The 22680-nt window shown below is 36.3% G+C and overlaps 1 protein-coding gene across 4 annotated transcripts in view; it reads left to right on the forward strand.

Moving 5' to 3' along the window:
- The window catches only part of CCNB3 (cyclin B3), a 64211-nt gene that overhangs the window by 12181 nt on the left and 29350 nt on the right, over window positions 1-22680 (forward strand). For 3 of the 4 annotated variants that reach the window (XM_025047894.1, XM_025047896.1, XM_025047895.1), the window contains exons 2-7: window positions 825-956; window positions 3200-3286; window positions 7957-8087; window positions 10456-12790; window positions 13629-13727; window positions 14939-15031. In XM_025047894.1, the coding sequence (XP_024903662.1) occupies window positions 861-956; window positions 3200-3286; window positions 7957-8087; window positions 10456-12790; window positions 13629-13727; window positions 14939-15031 (2841 nt within the window). In that variant the 5' untranslated portion in view covers window positions 825-860. The remainder of the gene's footprint in view (window positions 1-824; window positions 957-3199; window positions 3287-7956; window positions 8088-10455; window positions 12791-13628; window positions 13728-14938; window positions 15032-22680) is intronic. The other variant, XM_006913405.3, reaches the window with a different exon arrangement.

Here is a 22680-nt window from a genome sequence, read left to right on the forward strand (position 1 = left end):
CTGGCGTATTGTGTACACGTATGTGTGCAGTGCATTCTTGTATCTTCTCTGTAGCATCATCATAATCGCTGTGGCCAGGACCCCATACCTTTTAAAGAACATTACTCCTACCAACTAGCCTGCATACTATATGATCTGTCATATTCTTGATTAATTTCTTTCTTTCTTTTTTTTTTTAATTTTTGTTATGGTGACATTGGCTAATGAAATCCATTAAGTTTCCGGTGTACAATTCAACAGTAAGGCATTATATATCACATTGCGTGTTCACTGCCCATAATTAGATTTCTTTCTGTCATCACATATTTGACCCCTTTTACCCCATCTACCTCGCCCCTGCTCCCTCCCCCCACACTCTGGTAACCACTAGTCTATTGTCCATGTCCATGAGTCTCTGTTTGTCCTGTTCGATTGTTGATTTTAGGATTATATCCCACATATAAGTGTAAAACTCTCACGTAAATTGTTCCCAATTATCCTGGGCCTAAAGTAGGGGCTAAGCCATAGTTTCATTATCCACAGAAGTTGGCAGGCATTGTGCTGGGCTTTTAACATAGAGTATCTCATTTAATTTGAACAGTGCTCTACAGAGGTAGGTATACTTATCTCCATTTTATAGATGTGGTAACTGGAGCCCAGGGGGTTTCAGTCACTTGCCCAAGATTAATTGCGGTAGAACCAAGATTTGAATCCAGATCTGCCTAACTCAAAGTCTGTTTTCTCCTAGGGATGCTGTAGAGAGAGTGGGTCTTTTCAAGAGTTTCCAGAGAATTCTGTGATGTTTCTGGTGAATGGTGTTTTAAAGAGTCCCTTTCTGATTGCAGCTCTGCCTTGGATAGACACTGCTGAATCTGTAAGAGATGTCACTGCCACTACCACCCCAAAGCTTCAAACAAGAGACTAAGAAATCTCAGTCTAGCAAAATTGTGTTCAATGATCATGGCCAATCTGAAAAGGTTAGAGCAAGCTGTCTCCCAACAGCATCTCGAGTAGCCTCTTCCTGTGTTGGTTCTGTTCCTATCCCCACCCCTAAATCTCTGAGAATTTGTGTGGTTTAATTTGAGAAGGAGGGAAGGGGTGGGAACTCTTACAGTTGGACACCAGCAAATTAGAACTTGGAGGAGAAAGTGTGAACTTTTCTTTCCCATAAACATATGGCTGAAATGAAAACCACCCTCCACAATCTTCAAAAGCAAAAAGTACTCAGCTCTTGTTAATGATCACATCTGTACTCGTACTTTCTCTAAGATGCTCAAAGCACCTTGCCAGGAGGCTGCTTAATGCATCCTGGGGAGAGTATGAAGATTAGGTCAACAGATGTATTATCATGCTTTTAAAGCCATTTAATTTGAAGAACGGGTCCATTTTGACTCTGCTATTTTGACCTTTTGGATAGTTTGACATAGTCATTTTGATCCTGGGATGTACTATGTTCATTCATCATCATATGTATTTTAATTAGAATTTTATTAATACTAATGAATTGTCATTAAGAGAGTATTTCCTAGAACAAACATCATTAGGTCTATTTAATTTCGTTGATTGGCTTCCTCTCAGTACATTTTCTAATCATTTTCATTTTTGTTTTACTAAAATGATTTTCATGGAGGGACCAAACGTTTTTTTTCCTATATAAATTGGCAAGAAAGACCTGATACAGTGATCAGATTTTTGTCAATATCAAATATTCTGATTAGCGTTCTGTCATTATAGGTTTTCTTTTGTGGTAGTTATTTTTCAAAATCCAACTTTCTTGGGGGCACATTCTATAAATCTAAATTTTTTTTGAGTTCAGCTTCACCTGTGAATTTTATTTGGAGCTTATTATTTCTACCAGTATTAAGTAGAAATTAGATAACAGATTGACAGTTTATTTCTTAGCTAATTTGTGAGAAAATAATATTTTAGTTTTTGTTAATTATTTCCATGAGGATTATTTATCATGAACTATGTAAAAGGCTAATAGTTTACTTATTTTTTAGCTTAATTCAAAAACAGAAATAATTCTCAGCTCTTTTAGGATTACTCTACTGTGCTAGATTGGTCTGTTGTATTATGAATCCAATTCTCTAAATTTCTGATCATTTACTGTGTCATGTACTAACTGTTCATGGTGTATATGGAGAACAGAGCAAATAAATGGTCTGACTCCAATGTTTTGCTTCACATTATAACTCTTTGATATAGATAGGGCAGGGTTTATTTTCATTTTGTAGGGGAAATCTGAGACTTAAGAGACTTTCGCCAAATAAAAACTGTTAAGGAGTAAGGGAGACCTAAAATGTGGTTTACTCTAACCTTTACTCCCATAGACGGTCTTACTTATTTGGGAGTGAGGTAAGACATGCACAGATAAACAATACCCAGAAAGAAAGTTCCCCCTCTTCCTCCAAAATATTCACCTCTCCTCCCTTCTGTCATCCCTCCTTTGAATACACTAAAATGTAGGGATTAATATGGATTACCAAACTCCTTTCTTAAAATACAAAAATTTCTCTTTGAGTTTTAAAATCATATTGGAATATATACTTTTAAAATATGATTTCTGTTCATTTGTAGTTTATACAGACTTTTAAAAAAACATGTTCTCTTATTTGATCCTCAAATAAAGTAGATTATCATTCCAATATTACTGATAAGAAAATTGAGGCTGAGGTATTAAGTGACTTGTCCAAGGTCAACAACTGGTAAGGAGCTGATCTTGGACCAATATCTAGGTATGTGTGTTATTGTCCTTATTGGGAATGTCTTAAATCAACTACTTAACATAAGATACACTTAAATATTTGTTAAATTATTGAACTGATTTACTTGAGAGCATTCATATTAAAGGAATGACTGGGAGTGGTGGGTAGCAGTTGTGGTTGTTAATCTTGGATAGGATAACCATAAGTATGAGAGAAGTAAAAGAGAACATTAGCTTCATGAAGCTATTTTGCTCATTCTAAGAGTTACACTGAAGTTCATCTTGTCTCCTGACAGCCTTGTCCCCACCATCAATGATTACCTCCTTTAGGGACTCTCTAAGCAGCACTGAGTGCTAAAATTTCCTTTTGTTGTAGTTTATTGGGGTTTATTAGATGCATCTGCAGTTACTTGGAAATTCTAGAGTTTCCCCCTGATCCCCAAAGATGACCCAAAGTCCCTGAAAAGACTGTTCACAATTGGATATACTAATTTACCTCTGTTACATTTTTAGAGAGGGGAGAATTACCAAGCAAAGATTACTCCATCTTCACCTCAGTGGCCACTCAAAAAAAGGTCAGCTCTGGAAGATCTCACCAATGTGAGTATGCTAGTCGAGTCCTCTGCTGTGGTATTGATTTAGACAACCTCTTCCTTGAAGGACCTTTCCAGTTTACCAGATTCTGACCCTCTCTGGAATATTGAGAGCTGATTTTGTTTGGAATCAATGACCCAGTTTCAGAAACTGCAGGGGCTGTTCTGCTGGCACATATCATCTATATTAGTGGAGTTCTCTAGAAGCAGCAGACAGAATGATTATCAGATATGAAATTGAAGATAAATATGAGAGCTATGGGATCTTGCATTTAGATAAAATCCAGAGGTGGGTCAGCTGGCTGCCTAGGCCTTGGAGGTAAGTACTTTGGTGGATTCATAATAGTCTAGGGCAGTGTTGATCATTTCAAGCACTATGGGCATTTTGGGCATCCCTGGCCCCAAGGCATTAAGTTCCAGTAGCATCCCAGTCATAGTGACAATCAGAAATGCCCCCTAACGTACAGAACCATTGAGCACCATAGTTCCATGATCTGGTCTTCAACTATAGAGATCCAGAAATTCAATTTTGTCTAGAATTCTTGAGTTCACTTCCTCCCTTTTGGTATTATTAAAGTACCAGCAAACACCAGAATTAATAGATAGAATGTTACTAATTGAATATAGAATTGGGCCAAAGGTAATCTTTAGTCTTAGAAAATAATAACTGTTGCCTACTGAGTGCTTTCCATCTGCTAGGCACTATTCTAAGTACTTTTTCCTGTATCAATTCAGTCCTCATATAAGCCTATGAAGTAGATACTATAATTACCTCTACAAATTAGGACTTGCCCAATGTTGGTTTTGAAGTCTGTTTTATCTAGGATACAGAGGACCCTGGTGAACTATTCCTGTCTTCCATAATCGAGTGTCCTTCTGTGGCTACCAGAATACTTGTATCTACTAGATAATATTTTATCCCCTTGGGCAAAATTAGATAAGCAAAGTTCTCTACTTTGAATCTCTGCTCTTTAGATGCTATGTGACCACCTTTGTGCTAATACGGTCTCTTCCTCATGGAGATCACAACATATTTGATTAGGTTACAGCTTTCTGCAGAATTTCAGATTTATTATAGATTGATTGAAATAGACTCCTCCCACATAGACCTGTAGGGTTAGGTTCATTTGCTGACTTATTTATCCATGGATCTAAAATAAGGTAGCCATGAAAATCAGGACCAGATGCAGCCCATCTTGATGTGGCTTCCCTTGGCTTGCAGAGTACTTGATGGAAGTGTGGTGACACTGTGCGAAGCAAGGTTTCACAGCATGTGAAAAACTTTCTTACTATATCTCAGTCCCTTTTTTCATGAAGTTTGTATGGCCATTTATAAATAACAAACACAAATAAACTAAAAGGAAGTACATGCAGATATTAAGGACCCTCCTGATTCTCCAACTGAATTCAACGTCTGCTAGGCCACATCCTCATCCAGTGTAGGGATGGGATTAGCAAGGCATTCCTCAGCAGTATCTTTGCCTCTGCATAGCTTTTTAGAATCTCAGAAAGCCCATTTTTGTTTTGCATTCCAGTTCTGAAGATTCACTTTGGTCACCATGAATGGGTTTTGGTGCTTTCCGGAGAAAGTTCCGTCATTACAGTGTACCTAAGCCATTCCTAGGATTGGGCATTTTCAGATGTCTGAGCTTATCTATTTCATGGTTTATGGCTCCTTTCTCTTTGAATTTTGGTAATTCCCTATATGATGATTTTCTTCTTCCTGTCAATAAATCTATGTCCCCATATCTGTCTTCTCCTTAACATTTACCACAGTGAGGTTCTGGCCTGCCAAAAGAGTTGATCCATTTTAATGATTTAATCTGCTTTGAGTGTTTTTATTTCCTTCTCCTTTATCATTCCAGCATGGGAAAGACTTTTGAAATATAAGAGCTGGTTGTGAGCCACTAGACAAGGAGATAAGGTCCATATTCATGTTTACCTAAGTGATTTTGTGTCAGTAGGATTTTAATCTCTATTTTCCTATTTCTTTGTGAAAGAATTATGGAGAAGTACAGATAAAAGTCCCCTTGAGCTTAGATCTGAAAATATTAGTGCTTTGAACCTTCATATATGGCAAGTACAGAGTTTCACCCTGGGGGTTTGGGTCTCCACTTCTCCCCTGCCAATAATGCACTTCTTTTCTAATTCTGAATCTCAATTGCACATATAGAGAGTTTGTAAAACTTTAGGTGAAGTTAAAATGAGAACTATGCCAAACTCTTTGAAGAACGGAGATGAGGGCTTAAGAAAGAATTCCCTATTGGATTGTAGTTGCTTATTATGATCTAATGATACAAAGGCATCACTTTTTTACATTTCATTGGGAAATAATTTCAAATTTACAAAAAGTTGCAAAAATAAAAAAGTAGTACAAAGAACACACACATACTCTTTACCTAGAGTCATCTATTGTTAACATTTTATCCCATTTGCTTATATATACGTCATTGCTCTTTACTCCTAAGTACTTCAGTGTATATTTCCTCAGAGAAATTGTCTTATGTAACCACAGTACAATTAACAACTTTATAAAATTACATTGATACGGTATTTTTATGTAATCTATCATCCATATTGCAAGTTTTTCAGTTGACCTTATAAGGTCAATGTTAAAAGCATTTTTCCCCTCCAGTAAATAATTCAGCCTAGGGTCATTTACTTGGCATGTCTCTAGCTTCTTTTGATCTGAAACATTTCCATAGCCTCTCTTTTTTTTTTTTTAAATGACATTACCCTTTTTGAAGAATACAGTCCCACCCAGCACCTCCTTTTAAAAACAGGGCATTCCTTATTTTGTGTTTGTCTGATGTTTCCCTGTGATTAGATTGATGTTATACATTCTTGGCTGGAATACTGTGTAGATGATGTTCTGTCCTTCTTAGGGTATCATATCTGGAGGCACACAATGTCCATCTATCCCTCATTGGTAATGTTAATTTTGATCACTGTTAAGATGTTGTTTCATTTCTCCACTATATAATTATTACTTTTTTCCTCTTGCAACTAATAAGCAGTCTGTGGGACATATTCTTAAGAATCTGCAAATAACCTGCTCTTCATCAAAATGTCCCCTAGATTTATCATCCAATGATGATTTTTGCCTAAACCATTCTTTATGTTGATTTTCCCAATTCTAGCACTTGCTCCCCATTTACCAATCTGATCTTGGCATTCTACTACAAGCATGAGGCTTCCCTTCTTCCCTGTTTATTTATTATTGGTATGGACTTATGAATTCCTATTTTTTTCAGTGGTTTTTTGTTCAATACTGTACTTAATTATTTTGGTTTTTAAACCATCCCAGATTTGGCCAGTAGGGTCCACTTCAATCTGACTGCTGTGACATACTCTCATAATTGTGACATATGCTCTTTGTGACATACTGTCATAATTTTTTGAGCAGTTTCTTTCTAGCTTAGCAGGATGTTCCAGATTCATATTGTACCTGTTTTATTGCAGTCCTGGAAGGGTATCAGAGACCAAGATCTCATTGCTGGGCATGCTACTGCAGTGTCTGCTTTTTATGCCCTTTCAGCAGACAGAGCTAGGAAATATCTGCATGTATACGCGGATACACACATATATATACTTAACCATACATATACATATATCTATACACAGATACACATACATATACCTATATACGTAGATGTATATATACTTATACCTACTTAAAAATCATGAGTTCACACACCTCTCATTCCAATGAACAGGATTCTTTCATGTATTTCTTGATCCACATTTGTATGTTCCTTCTTCTATAATGAGAATCCTGGTTCCCAAGGACATCAACACATTTACTCAATACAGTAATACATCTAAAAGAATTTCAGGATTACTTCGTCCATACCATCATAATAAACAAACCTACTAAAAACAGTTCCAGATTTATTTGCAATATTCTCTGCCACCCCACAAACCCATCCTGATTGAAGGTATATATGTTGAGGGCATATAGTCTAACACTGTGTTTTCTTAGGTTAGTTGTTTCTTGTCTTGTATTTTTTTTTTAGTGTGGTTATGGTATTTATTTGGAATATAATTAGGTTCAGTTTGTTTCTTTTTAAAGGTTTAACTTTTAAGTTTATTTTTACTGATATTATTCATAGTCCCATGATCTCTCCTACTGTTTAATAGAATTAGTCATGATTAGAGTTTGTGGTGGAGCTCCCCAGAGCATCATGTTAAATAAATATCCCTTCAATGAGATGGGATAGATGTATCACAGTTAGTGTTGTGTTAGAGGTCTACCCTGAAAAGCTTGCTGATCTTGGTATAACTAGACAGTAAAGCTAGTTATATGGCCTTTTTTTCCCTTTTGAAAATTTTGTGGTGTCAAAGTGGAATGTGATGTTAGCAAAACATCCTTTTGTAAGTCTGCCAGTCAGTTTGCCTGATGTGGAGATCAGAGCTATGTCCTATGTGTCTTAGAATCACTTAGGGCTGCTTTTTAACTAATATTTACCAGTCCTACTGTACCTCTAGCTTCTACTGTGATTAGTCCACACCAGCGCTATACTGGTTGTGAGATGTTTTGATTATTGTTCCTGGGAACACCCAAACAAGGTGTCCAGGGTGGGGCTATGGATCAGGACTTTCCTATAAAAGCCACCTCTGGAGTGATTTGTGCTTCTCTCCATTTCTTTGCTTCCTTCTCCCCCCTATTTTTTGCAGGCTTCTGAAAGTCAGCCTGCCCAGTTCAAGAAAGAAGCCAATAAGGAATTTGTTAAAGATGTTTCCAAGAAGATAAACAGGAACACAACTGCTCTTGGCTTGACTGAAAACAATGAGATGAATATAAAAAAGTGAGTAAGAGGGGTCACAGATGGCATTATTTTAGATAGTACAGGAGAGTGTGTGACATCATTTTGATCCCCTTTTGCCCCCATTGAGAACATGTTTAATGAGCCATGGTGGTGATTATTACATTAACCCTGGTTGCTGAGGTGGGCCCAGGTGTGGTTGTTAAAGTGTTATGGGGCATCTTCGCTCTCTCTTTCCTTGGTGCGTATGCATATTGAAAGAGCTGTTGCCATTGTACAATTTGCCAAAAGATCTTGCGCTCATCTTTTTTTATCTTTTAGTAATTCAGTCCCTGTTTGAGCTATCTGTACTTGGGAGTGTGGGGGCAACTTTTCAGAGGATTCTCAGCAGCTGGTTGATAGCTTGCCAGTCTGCATATCTATTAGAAGCTTTAGGGGAGGTTGTCTCCTGTTACTGGAGAGAGATTACTGTCTCCCTAGGCCAAAAACATGTGTTTTCCAGCTGTTACAGGGAACTGTTCATAGGTTCTGCAAGTAGATAAGAGTATTCTCATCTAAGATTGGAAAAAGGATTTATCTCTAGGAAAGCTTTTATTGGAAGAAGAATTAGAGTGGAGTGGAGCCTTTCTATATCTTCTCCTCATTCCAGTGAGAATTAGTTCTTTAGGGAAGAACAGAATAGGTTAGATAGATAGCTGTAGCAGGGGCCTAAGCATGGGTTTCTAAGGGTAAGGGAAAAACCTTGGGGAACTCCAGAAAATTAACACGCCAGGACACTTTGCTAAGTACTCAGCAGAAAGAGTTGGTGTCCTTTGAGGTACAAATGTTTTGGAGTTTGAAGAATCCAATGTATTTTTTCTTTTGCTGCTTATGCTTTTGGTGTCATATCTAAGAAAGCATTGCCAAATCCAAGGTTACCAAGATTTACTTTTAAGATTTTTCTTTTCAGAGTTTTAAAGTCTTAGTTCTTAACTTAGATTTTTGAGTTAATTTTTGTTGGTGGTGCATGTTAGGTGTCTAACTTTATTGTTTGCATATAGATATCCAGTTGTCCCAGCACCATTTCTTAGAAAGACTAATCTTTCTCCACTTAATTATTTTGGCACCCTTGTTGAAAAATCAGTTGACCATGAATATAAGTGTTTATTCTGAACTCTCAATTTTATTCCATTTGATCTACATATCTATCATTATGCCAGTACTGCGACTATCTTGATTATTGTTGCTCCGTAGAGCATTTTGAAATTGGGAAGTATGACTCTTCCAACTTCGTTCCTTTTTTTCAATATTGTTTTGGCTATCCTGGGTTCCTTGCAATTACATATAAATTTTAGAATCAGCTTGACCATTTATAATAAGCTAGCTGGCACTTCCTTTTTAAAAAATATTTCATTGGTTGTTTTTATTATATTCATAGAGTTGTACAGCCATCACCACTATCTAATTTTAGGACTTTTCCAACATCGTCCAAAGAAACTTGTACCCATTAGCAGCCCCTTCCCTTTCCCAGTCTCCCTTTCTACTTTTCCCTTCCCAGATCCCGCCCCTTTCCAGCCCCAGGCAACCATCAATCTACTTTCAGTTATGGCTTTATCTCTATGGATATGTCTATTCTGAATGTTTTGGATAAATGAAATCATGATATCTAGTCTTTTGGAGGCACTTACTCTTATTCAGACTGATGACTGTATTTGCCTTCAATTCTCTCTCTTCCTATTCTGATTTCTAGTCATCCAGTGATTTGGTCACACTAGGTTAGTCACTCTGATTGGACATGAAATCCTATTCAGAACAAAGCTTTGCATCTGACACACGTGAACAAATGTTTATTTTGGTGTTTTTATTATGCCCACTGGGAAAATATCTTGTGAAATAGCCTAGGATAAAAGAAATATGGTTAGATACCACCAATGTTAAGTACCAGTCCACCTTTCTCTTATAAGCCTTCATAAGCCTCTTATATGCGCCACTCTTATAATCATCTCCCATAAGCCTTCAAACAATATTAATTTCAACCTGCATTTTACCAGCTGCCTGGTGCCGATAGACAAGGACAAATGAATGTAGCTAGTGAAGGAGACTGATATATAAGTAGATAACTCATGTAATGGTATTATAATGAAAGCTTTTATATATAAATAAATATAATAAATCATATATGAGAAAGTATAACATTGATTTCAGGGGAAATTTTTTAGGAAAGTGTAGGGACCTAGGCCATAGAAACTATACACTGTGCTACTTAGTTGACTCACTAGGTACCCATTGATTTTTACCTTCTAATCTGTCTTTTAGAATTGAAGTCCTTTCCACTTCCATACCTTTAGTAAATATAGCAACAAAATGAGGTGGTAGGTGAGGATTCTAGGAACTACATTTTTTTTTAACCCAGACATTGTTTCCTTTATAGGTATAAACTGGAACCCTTACCAGTAGCAATCTCTACCACCATGATATCAAACATTGTGGATAAACTCATTCTGGAGAACTCTACCACCTCCCAAACACTCACTACTGAGGAGGCATCTCTTTTCAAAAAGCCATTAGTTTTAAAAGAGCAACCCACTAATAGGGACATAATCCTCATCAAGAGGTCATTATCATTAAAGAAGCACACAAATCAGGGAGAGATGGCCCTATTGGAGAAGCCACTATCCTTACAGGAGGAGACTGACAGTGGTGATAAGTTTGTTGTAGAGCCAATGACTTTTGTGAAAAAGCATAAAACCGAAGAGGCAGCCATCACTGAGAGGGCATTTTCCTTAAACAAGATGTGTGCATATCAGGGGAAGCAGTCCTTCTGCGGGGAGGAGTTGGCCTTGCAGGACATTAATGTTGAAGAGGATTCCTTCTTTATGGAGCCCATGAATTTTACAAATAAGCCTAAAACTGAGGAGGCAACCTCCACCAAGAGGCTATTAACTTTAAAGAAGAAGTGTACCACTCAGGGGGAGATGTCCCATAAGAAGCCACTAGTATTGCAGAAGACCACTTCTGGAAAGAAGTCACTCATTAAGGAACTACTGTCCTTTAAAGAGAAGCCTAGCACTGAGGAGTCCCTTTTCCAAGAGCCATCTCCGTTGCAAGAAAAGCATACCACTCAGGGGAAGGTATCCATCTTGAAGAAGCCCTTGGCCTTGCAAAAGACTCCAACTGAGAAGGAGTCACTTTTAATGGACCCTTTGGTTTTTAAGAAGAGTACCATTGAGCAGGCAACTGACACCAAGAAGCTAGTATCTTTAAAGAAGAAATGTACTACTCAAAGTAAGATGTCCTGCTTGAAGAAGCCATTAGTATTACAGACCATTTCTGAAGAGAAGGCACTCATTAAGAAAATATTGCCCTTTAAAAAGGAGCTTACCACTGAGGAGGAATCCCTCTTCAAGGAATCATCTGTGTTGCAAGAGAAGCACACCACTCAGAGGGAGGTGGCCTTCTTGAAGAAGTCATGGGCATTGCAAGAGAATAGTCACAGTAAAGATGAATTTTTTATGGAGCCATTTTCCTTTAGGAAGAAACATACCACAAATGAGGCAGTCTCTACCAAGGAGCCATTATCTTTAAAGAAAAAGTACGCCATTCAAATGATGATGCCCATCTGCCGAGAACTGGTAGACTTGCAGAATATGATTGGCAAGAATAAAGATTCCTTTTCAACGGAGCTGGTGTCATTTAGGGAGAAGTCTTTAACTGGGGAGGCAGTCCATGCTAAGACATCATTATCTTTAAAGAAGAAGCAAATCACTCAGGGGAAGATGTTAGTCTTAAAGAGGACTACCTCTGAAGATGAGTCACTCTTTAAGAAGCTGTTGCCCTTTGAGCAAAAGCCTACAACTGATGAGGAGTTCCTCTTCCAGGATCCATCTGTATTGAAAAGGAAGCACACCACTCGGCAGGAGTTATCCCTCGCAAAGAAATCATTAGCCTTTCAGGAAAAGACCACCATTGATGAGGAATCATATGTTAAGGAACAAATGGAGGAGAAGCCTACCACTGAGGGGGGATTCCTCTTTCAGGAGCCATTTTCATTGCATGTTAAACCTACCAACAAAGATGAGTTGCTTTTCTGGAAGTCCTTGAACTTGCAGAATGAGATTAATACTAAAGAGAAGTCCTTGAAGAAGCTGTTGACTTTGCAAGAGAAAAGCACCACTGAAGAGGAATCTCTTTTCAAGAAACCATTGGTTCTGAAGAAGAAACTCTCCACTGAGGCAACAACAAGCATAGAGAGCCAATCATCTTTAAAGAAGAAGCCTACTGTTCAAGGAGAGGTATTCTTCTTTAATGAGCAGTTGGCTTTGCAAAAAAACACCACCGATGAGAAGGAGTCCCTTATTAAGCAGCCACTGACCTTGCAGGAGAATCCCAACAGTGAGAAAGAGGCTCTCTTCAAGGAGCCATTAGCCTTTCAGGGGCAGTTTACCATCAGTGAGGCATTCCATTTCAAGGAGATATTCTCCCTGAATGAGAAACCAACCACTGGGCAGGAGTTGTCCCATGAGAAGCCGTTGGCCTTGCAAGAGGTCCTCACCCACAAGGAAGACACTTTTCTTAAAGATTTCTCGATCCTACAAGTTGAGAACAGCCCACATATGTTCAACACTACCACTGAATCCAGAACAGGCATGTCCAGCACTGCTACCATGTCCAGTGTGAGCAAGTTTAGTACCACAAGCAAGTCCAATGCTTGTGAGTTCATTTCCAATAGACCTTTCTCATCTTGGGACAAAAGATCACAGAATGAGGTATTCTACTCTTCTTAAATTAGATGAAGTGTTTTTTTGTTTTCCTGGATGTGGCTGCTAGCAAAGAGATTATTTTTCCCCAAACCAATTGAGTTGTATATAATAATTATAGTAAATCAAGTGGCCTTGTAGAATCTCTTGACTTCCTGAGTTGTATAGTGATTCACCCAAGCAATTAGAAAGTATTATTTCAGGAATACCCACAAGGGTTTGGAATACTGTGTGTGTGTGTATGTATGTATTTGGGCTTTGTAGTAGTGTTTACTTCTTTCAGGAAATTGCCTTTCTTAGTAATTGCAATCTGCATTACAGTGGGCTTCGGTCAAAGCTGGATAAAATTCACAGAGGCCTCTCCCAAGGAAGATGGTCTTCAAGTTGTAAATTGAAAGGATGAAGGGAAACAGGAAGAGAAATACCACTCTTGTAGACAAAACAACCTGGGTAAAAGTGTAGAAGGAAGGAAAAGGCTACCAAGAAGATGAATTCAGTTGGGCCAGATCAAAGCAATGGGATAAAATAAGGAACCTAAGAAGACAGGTGACACAAACTGAAACAGTAAAATAATAGTGTCTTTGTTGGAGAGTCTTGTGCTTTCCTGTAAAAATGGTGCCTGATTCCTAGGGCAGAGCAGGCATGTACAAGGAAGACTAAGCATTTCTTGGTCACTTAGCAGTATGATTGCAGAGCTTGGGGGTGCTCTATTATGACCAAGGATATATGAGGCTTGAGGAAACTTGGCAGATGACAGTGGGAGGAAAGGAATTATCCTTTATGTGTATGTACTAAGCCTTCTTTGGAATGTTTCTCTTCCTAATATATTCTTCTGGTGATTTCCAAGCAGATAACCCCACTGGAATGGATTGACAACAACCACAGTAATCCACTTTTCAACTCAACATATGCCAAGGATATCTTCAGTTACATGAAGGAGAGAGAGGTGAGTAGGTGACTGGGAGCGGGCAGTGATTTCTAGTTCTCATTTTCTTATCACTTCATCCTTCAAATGCAAGTTGAAAGGGGAGAAACAACTGACATCTGCTGGTAGCTTACTGTGAGTTAAACATTATACTAAGGGATTTATAGACATTATCTTGTTTAAGTCTCCCAATAATCTCATGATAGCAGGTATTATTATCTCCTTTTTATGGATGGGGAAAACTGCTCAGAGTCATACAACTAGTATGTGGTAGAGCTGGGATATGGACTAAAGTCTGATTATCTAGAAGACCATAAGCCTGTGCCTCTAATTGCTGAGGAGACAGTTTCAGACACAAAAATGGTCAAGTAGTCTCTGACTGGTTGCTCTGAAAGATGTTTTCCCTTTTTATGCAAGTTTTTGGCATCCTATGTAAAATCACATCATTTGTTTTAGCTCTCCACCCTGGTGAAATTTCCTTCCTCCTTTGAAATCTGCCAATCTCCTTTACTACTAATATTCATCGATTCCAAGTTTTTTTTTCCATTTCTTTCAACAGAGCAGATGGGACCAAGATTATCCGCCAATTAGAATTTTAGCAGGCCATGCATAAGAGGGAGGATGAATATCTCGTATTTCTCTGGAGACATTTGATTAACTGATTCCAGAGCCCACATTTTTTCTAATATACTTTAGAGGAAGTAAGAGAAAACTTTGCTATTACCAAAGGTGTGGGCCTTAGCTCAGCAGTATAGGTTTCACTTGGGTTTTTGTTAGGAATGCAGAAACCTAGCCCCACCCCAGTCCGTCTAAATTAGAATGTGAATTTTAAAGATCCTCAAGTGGTACATATGCATGCTAAAGTTTGAGAAGCACTGCTCTACATTGCATGGTATCGTGCTTTAGGTTGAATTGCCAAAAAGGGGCAGGACCTCTTTGGTATTCATCTATAGTTATAGGTGTGTTCTTATCGGTATTCTTCCTGGCTTCTCAGTATCCACCCTGACACTTGAATATCATGTGTGTTTCCCAAGGATAACTGAAACTTGGCTGGAAAAGGATATTTTATTCTGCCCCTATCAGATAACAGCTGAAAAAAAATTAGAACCATGAAGAATTATGTTGTTATGATTTATTTCTGATATATTAGATGCAAATATTTTTTTCTAAGTTACAATTTTGGAACTACAAGAAGAGTTAATTTATTAACATTTCTTTCTTATTTCCACCAGGAACATTTCATACTTGAAAAATACATGAACAGGCAGACTGATATCAGCAGTGACATGAGGGTCATTCTTGTGGACTGGTTGGTGGAGGTGCAGGTAAATCTGACAACTGCTATTCTCTTTATCAATTATTCATTCAGCATCACCAGGTGCTAAACATGGTAAAATTTACTGGGTCTGCAGAGCTGAATAAGCCATGGATCCTGCCCTCAGGGAACTTAAGATCCAGGGGCGAGATAAGACATGTAGACAGATAAGTATAATACAAAGTAGAATACACTAAGTACTACAAGAATGTTATAAATAAGATACTGTAAGAACCCAGTGGAAGGAGAGATTATTTCTAGAAAAGGCAATGATGGTATGGTAGTTTAATCATTAAAAAAATCTTATAAAAGTATATTTAGTGATTTGGATAAAGGTCAGTGACAGTCTTTAAAGGTTGGGTGGGATGGGTAATAGAAAGGACAGTGTAGCACCAAACATGGCAGCTGTTCATCCAGGGTTAAATTTTGAGGGAATAGTGCTATGAATATTTAATTATCACTTTACACTAAGGAAGGATAGTCCAGAATAGTACCTGGCACATAGTAGGGTGTCAATAAGTATTTGTTGAATGAATGAAATTGAATGAATTGCTATGGAATTTGCACAGGAATATAAGGCATAGTGTTACTATGCAATTGGGGAGAAAAGATAATTTAGTTTAATATCGTTTAAGTGGTTCAGGCTCACTTTGGAATGACAGATCAAGTAAATGTGGTAGATTTGGACATCAACAAAACATGAAAATGTCTCTTATCTTATGGAAATGATAAAGAATAGTAAATTAGATAAGAGTAGTATTTGAGGAACTCTTAAATAAAATTGATACCAAAGATTATTGATCAATACCAAGCTAGAAGGAGATTTCTAGTGGACTGCCAGTGGACTCTGTTCTGATCAACAGTTTTATTAGTGATGTAGATGAAAACAGAGAATGTCTACTCATGAAATTCATGGGTAATTGGAATTGGGAGTAGAGATAGGGAATAAATGGCTAACAGAGATAAAGTGTCTCTACCAGCTGGAATGATAAACTGAATCCTTTTTTTTTAAATAAAGCTTTTGTTTTTATTGCACAAAAATTCACGTTTATTATAGCAAGTAAGAAATTATGATTACCTATGATCCCACAACCACTGTTAATGTGTGTGTATATTACCCCCCGCCACACACACACATTTAAACTGGTGGTTATCCACTAGAGATACACGTCTAGTGCACAGATCACAGAATCACAGATGCCCAAGTCAAATTCTAGACTTATCAAATCAGAATTGTGGGAGTGCGGCCGAGGCACACATATATTTATAAAGCTCTGCAGGTGAGTTTTATGAAAGGTATGCTGATGTATACCTTTTGATAGAGAATCATAATTGACTATTTTGGTATACAGTTCTATGAAATTTTAACATTCGTTGTGAAATAATGAATTTACAAGAAGTGGCAAAAATAGTATAGAGGTACTGTGTATCCATTACCTAGTTTCTCCCAATGATAACATTTTGTATAAATGTAATATAGTGTCATAATCAAGGTCCACAGACCTTATTTAAATTTCATCAGTTTTATATGTACTTATTTGAGTGTGTGTCTGTGTGTATTTAATCTATATAATTTTGTCACACATGTACATTTTGTCAGCACTACCATCACCATGACAGTTAAGATACAGAACTGTTTCATCACTACAAGGATCTCTCACGTTACCCTTTTATAACCATAGCTATCTCCCTCCCCTCACCTTCCTGTCCCTGGAAATTCCTAATTTGTTCTCCAACTCTACAATTTTGTAATTTCATGAATGTTATATAAATGGAATTATACAGTATGTAATCTTTTTTAAATTTAAATTTTATTTTTTTATTTTTCAGTTACAGTTGACATTAAATATTATTTTATATTAGTTTCAGTTGTACAGCATAATGATTAGACATTTATATAATTTATGAAGTGATCCCCCTAATTAGTCTAGTAGCCACCTGGCACTATGTATAGTTATTACAGTATTATTGACTATATTCCCTATGCTGTATTTCACATCCCCGTGACTCTTTTGTAACTACCAATTTTCACTCCAAATCCCTTCTCCCTTTCACCCAACCCTGCAACACCCCTCCCATGGGGCTTTTATCACTCACTATAATTCCCTTATGATTCATCCAAGTTGTTGTGCGTATCAATGGTTTTTTTTCCTTTTGATTGCTGAGTAATATTCCATAGTATGGGTACACCATGGTTTGTTTAACCATTCACCCATTGGAGGACATTTGGGTTGTTTCCAGTTTTTGAGACTCTGAAAATAATTGCTATAAACATTCATGTAATGGTTTTTTTGTGAACATAAGTTTTTATTTCCAACATCGATGCCCAGGAGTGGGATTGCTGGGTCATATGATAAACATATGTTTAACTTAATGAGAAACTGTCATAGAGTGACTGTACCGTCTTACATTCTCACCTGAGAGTTCTAGTTGCTCTGCATCCTTGCTGGAACCTGGTATTATTAGTGTTGTTTTTTTTTTTTTTTTTTTTTTTTAAATTTTAGCCATCTAATAAGAGGAATCTCACCATAGTTCTAATTTACATTTCCTCAAAGTCTAATAATGAATATCATCTCTGTTATCCATATATCCTCTTTGGTGAAATGTCTGTCTTTTGCCCAATTTTAAATTGGGTAGTTTATTTTTTTTATGTCAAGTTATGAGAGTTCTTTATATATTCTGGATACAGATTCTTTGTTGGGTATGTGATTTACAAATATATCCTACCAGTCTGTAACGTTTTTATTCTCTTACCTATGTCTTTCACAGAGGAAAAGTTTTTAATTTTGATAAAGTCCAGTTTTTCAGTGTTTCTTTATGGATTGTGCTATTAATGTCATGTCTAGGAATACTTGCCTAAAATTAGGTCATGAATATTTTCTCCTATATTTTATCTAAAAGTTTTATAGTTTTAACGTTATAATTCATTTTGAGTTTTGTATAGGGTGTGAAGATTTTAAGGTTAAAGTTCATTTTTTATTTTTTTGTGTATGGATGTCCAATTGTTCTAACACCATTTGGGAAAAATATACTTTCTCCACTAAATTTCTTTTGCGTCTTTGCCCAGAAATCAATTGGCCTTATTTCTATACTTATTTTTATACTCTATTTCACTGACCTCTGTGCCTATCCTTTTGCCAATATCATACTGTCTCATTTCTGTAGCTTTATAGTGTCTTAAAATTCAGTGGCATGATTCTTTCAACTTTTTGTTTTCAAGATTAGTTTAGGTAGTCTAATTATTTTGCCTTTGTATATAAATTTTTGAATCAGTTTGTATATATATAAGAAAACAACCTGCTGAGAGTTTGATTGGAATTGAGTTACATTTTGTGCAGAAAAGAGTTAACATAATGGGCCTAATAGTGCTCTCTTTAGAAAGATCTGTTTGCAAAGTTGGGCCTTGGCTGGTATGTGGGAACTTGACTGATAAACAGTTCTTTACACTACTATAAAACCCTCCCTTAATGATAACTGTGCCTAAACTCTTTGTGCAAACAATATATTTTATTCTGAACACCTGCTTTCCTTCTGGGAGCCTGAAATTTTGGTACATACTAAGCAGAGAACGTTTTCATGTCCAGCTCAATAAAATCTCAGGCACCAAGTCATTAATGAGCTCCCTTGGTAGAAAATACACACATTGTCACTTCTCATTGCTGGGGGAATTAAGTGCATTCTGAGTGACTCTACTGGGACAGGATTCTTGGAAGCTTGCTTCTGGTTTTCACCAAACTTTGCCCATGCTTCTTTTCCCTTTGCTGATTTTGCTTTGTATATTTTGCTATAATAAATCATAGCCATGCATATGACTATATGCTGGGTCCTGTGAGTCCTCCTAAGAATGTGGTCTTGGAACCCCCAACACATATCTATAGGTGGAGTTATATAGAACTGACATATTTTCTATGTTGAGTCTTCCAACCTATGAACATTATGTTTTTCATTTATTTAGGTTTATTTTTATTTTTTCATCATGCAGATCCTGTACATGTTTTGTTGAAGTTATAGCAGAAAATTTTATTTTCATGGAGCTATTGTAAATGGTATTTTTTAAGATTTAGATCTCCATTTTTACATTGCCAGTATGAAATATTGATATTTGTGTTTTGACCTTGTCTATGACCTTGCTAAAATTCACTTATTAATTCTTAGGTTTTTTTGTAGATTTCTTGTTATCTACATAGACAGTTATGTCATTTGTAAATGGAGATGGTTTTATTTCTTCCTTCCAATCTGCATGCTTTTAATTTCATTTGCATGTGTTGTTGCACTGTGTAGAACTTCCATTATTATGTTGAATAGGAGCAGTAAGAGAGCACAACCTTGCCCTATTCCTAATCTTAGGAAGAAAACAGTTAGTCTTTCACCATTAGTATGATCTTAGCTGTAGATTTTTTATAGACACCCTTGATCAGGTCAAGAAAGTTACTTTCTATTCCTAGTTTGCTGATATATATTTATCATGAATGAATGTTGAATTTTGTCAAGTGCTTTTTTCCTGCTCTATTGATATGATTTTTTTTTGCTTTAGACTGTTAATATGGTGGGTTACATAGACTGGTTTTCAAATATTGAAGCAGCTTCATATTCTTAGTGTAAATACCACTTGGCCTTCGTATATTATTCTTTTTATATATTTCTGGATTTTATTTGCTAATATTTTGTTGAGGATTTTTGCATTTATATTTCTGATGGATGTTGGTCTGTACTTTTATTTCATATTGCCTTTGTCTGGTTTTGGTATGAGAATGATACTGGCTTCATAAAATATTTTGGAAAGTATTCCTCCTGTTTCTTGGAAGAGATGTGTAGAATTGATATTATTTATTCTGTAAATGTTTGGTAGAATTCGCAAGTTAAAACATCTGGGTCTGAAGTTTTTTCCTTTTCCCCAAAGAATTTTAACTAAAAATGTAATTTAGTAGTTATAAGATTATTCAAGTTATCTATTTCATTTTAGATACTTTTGGTAGTTTGTGGTTTTCAAAGAATTGGTCTGTTTCATCTAAGTTGTTGAATTTATATGCATAGAGTTGTTCATAGTATCCTCTGTAGTATTCACTCTTTCATTTCTGATATTTGGTATTTTGTATCATTTTTTGTTGATTATCTTTCTAGAAGTTTATTGATTTTATTATTTTTTTCAAAGAACCAGGTTTTGGTTTTATCCATTTTCTCTGTTGTTTTTCTGTTTCCAGTTTTATTGATATCTGCTCTAATTTTTATAGTTTCCTCGTCCTTTGGGTTTAATTTGCTCTTATTTTTCTAGTTTCTTAAGGTGGAAGCTTAGATTATTGATTTCAGACCTTTTTTCATTTCTAATACAAATATTTAATGCTGTAAATTTCTCCCTAAGCACTGCTTTAGCTGCATGTCACAAATTTGGAGAGACTTCCTCTTTGATCCTTGGACTATTTAGAAGTTTGTTGTTTAATTTCCAAGTGTTTGGAGTTTTCTGTTATCAATTTCTAGTTTAATTCCATTGTGGTCAAAGAAAACCACTATGATTTTAATTCTTTAAAAATTATTTAAGGTTTATCACCCAGGATGTGGTCTGTCTTAGTGAAATTTCCATGTGCACTTCAGAAGAATGTGTATTCTGCTGCTGTTGGATGGAGTGTTCTATGTCAGTTGGAGCCAGTTGGTTCATAATCACACTGTTTTTCTGGAATAAATTACTAGAAATAGAATTATTAGATCAAAATGATGCATATTTAAATTTTTTGTACATATAGACAACTATCTTTCTATTTGTACTTTTACCAAGATTGAATGAAAGTGATTATTTTCACATAATCTTACCCTCATAGGCTGTTATTTTTTTTTGCCACCTGATAAGTGAGAAATTTTAATCTGTTATTTTAGATTGATGTACAGGAACATTGGCATTTTAAGTAGTCAGGTCTATCAGTTCTTTATGGCTTTAAGATTTGTTTCTCGCCTAGATAAGTCTTCTCCAATCATAATTATATAAATATTTCTCTGACTTTTTTCTAGAACATTTATAGTTTCATCTTCACATTTAAATTTTTATCTAGAATTTATGTTTTTTTTTTTTTTTGGCTTTGTGAAATAGGCAATTAGTTGCTTGTATTTGCATGTACAATTCAGTAAGTTTTTTTTCAATTATAATTGGCGTACAATAACATAACAGTTTCAGTTATATAGCATAATGATCAGAGATCCACATAACTTGCAAAGCGATCACCCCACTAAACCTAGTACCCCTTTCCCTTACATATTTATTACACATTATTAACCATCTTCCCCATGCTACACCCTTCATTTCCATGTCTATTCTGCGACTATCCATTTGTACTTCTTAATCCATTTGCCTTTTTTTTTTTGCCATCCCTGCCAACTCCCTTCCCATCTAGTAGCCCTTAAAATATTTTCTGTATTTATGAGTTTATTTCCGCTTTTGTTGTTGTCATTTATTTTCTTCCTTAGATTCCATATGTACATGAAATCATGTGATGTTAGTCTTTATCTGACCCATTTCATTCTGCTCAATACCTTCTGGGTACATCAAGGCAATATCCTTTTCCATCCTCTTCCTTTTAGTCTGTGTGTGTCTTTTAATCTGAAGTGAGTCTCTCGTAAACAGCACATGTAGGATTCTTGTTTTCTTATGCATTCAGCCACTCTGTCTTTTGGTTGGAGCACTTAAATCTCTTCCATTTGAAGTACTTGGTTATAGGAATGTAGTTATTACCATTCATTATTCCTGTTTTTGATACATGTTTTTTTTTTTTTCTTAAAGAAGTCCCTCCAACGTTTCCTGTAATACTGGCTTGGTGTTGATAAATTCTCTTAGCTTATTTTTGTCCGAGGGAGCTCTTTATCTATCCTTTGATTCTAAATGATAGCTTTGCTGGATAAGGTATTCTCAATTGTAGACCTTAGGTTTCATCACATTGAATATTTTGTGCCAAGCCCTTCTATCCTGCATGGTTTCTTTGAGGAAATCAGCTGCCAGTCTTATGGGTGCTCCCATGTCGGTAACTAACTGCTTTTCTCTAGCTGCTTTAAAAGTTCTCCCTTTTTATTTAATCTTTGGCATTTTAATTATAATGTATCTTTGGGTTCCTGGTTTTTGGGACTCTCTGAGCTTCTTGGGGTTTTATGTCTATTTCCTTCACTTGGTTAGGGAAGTTTTCCATCATTATTTCTTCAGCTAGCTCTTCAATGTCTTGTTTTTCTTCTGGTACCCCTATGACAAGAACATTTTTACATTTAATAGTGTTCCATAGGCTCCTTAAATTATTATAGTCTTGGCTTCTTTTTTCTTGCCATTCTGATTGAGTGTCCTTGTCTTCCCCATCCTCTATATAAGTCATTTGATCCTCTTTTTTATTCACTCTGTTGATTTCATTTAATATAGTTTTCCTCTTCATTTCTCACTGGTTCCTTTTTATCATTTCCATTTCCATTTTTATGTTTTTTATCTCTTCGTTAAAGTTCTCACTGAATTGAGCTACACTTCCCCTAAGTTCATTGAGCATCTTTATAACCATTGTTTTGAACTCTGCATCTGTTAGATTGCTTGACTCCATTATTTCTGGATCTCTGCTCTGTTCTCTCATATGGTTTCTGCTTCTTTGTCATCCTATTTTGGCTGCCTTTCTGTGTCTGTTTCTATGTACTAAGCAAAAC

The sequence above is a fragment of the Pteropus alecto genome, unplaced genomic scaffold, assembly GCF_000325575.1.
Source record: "Pteropus alecto unplaced genomic scaffold, ASM32557v1 scaffold365, whole genome shotgun sequence".
NCBI lineage: Eukaryota > Metazoa > Chordata > Mammalia > Chiroptera > Pteropodidae > Pteropus > Pteropus alecto.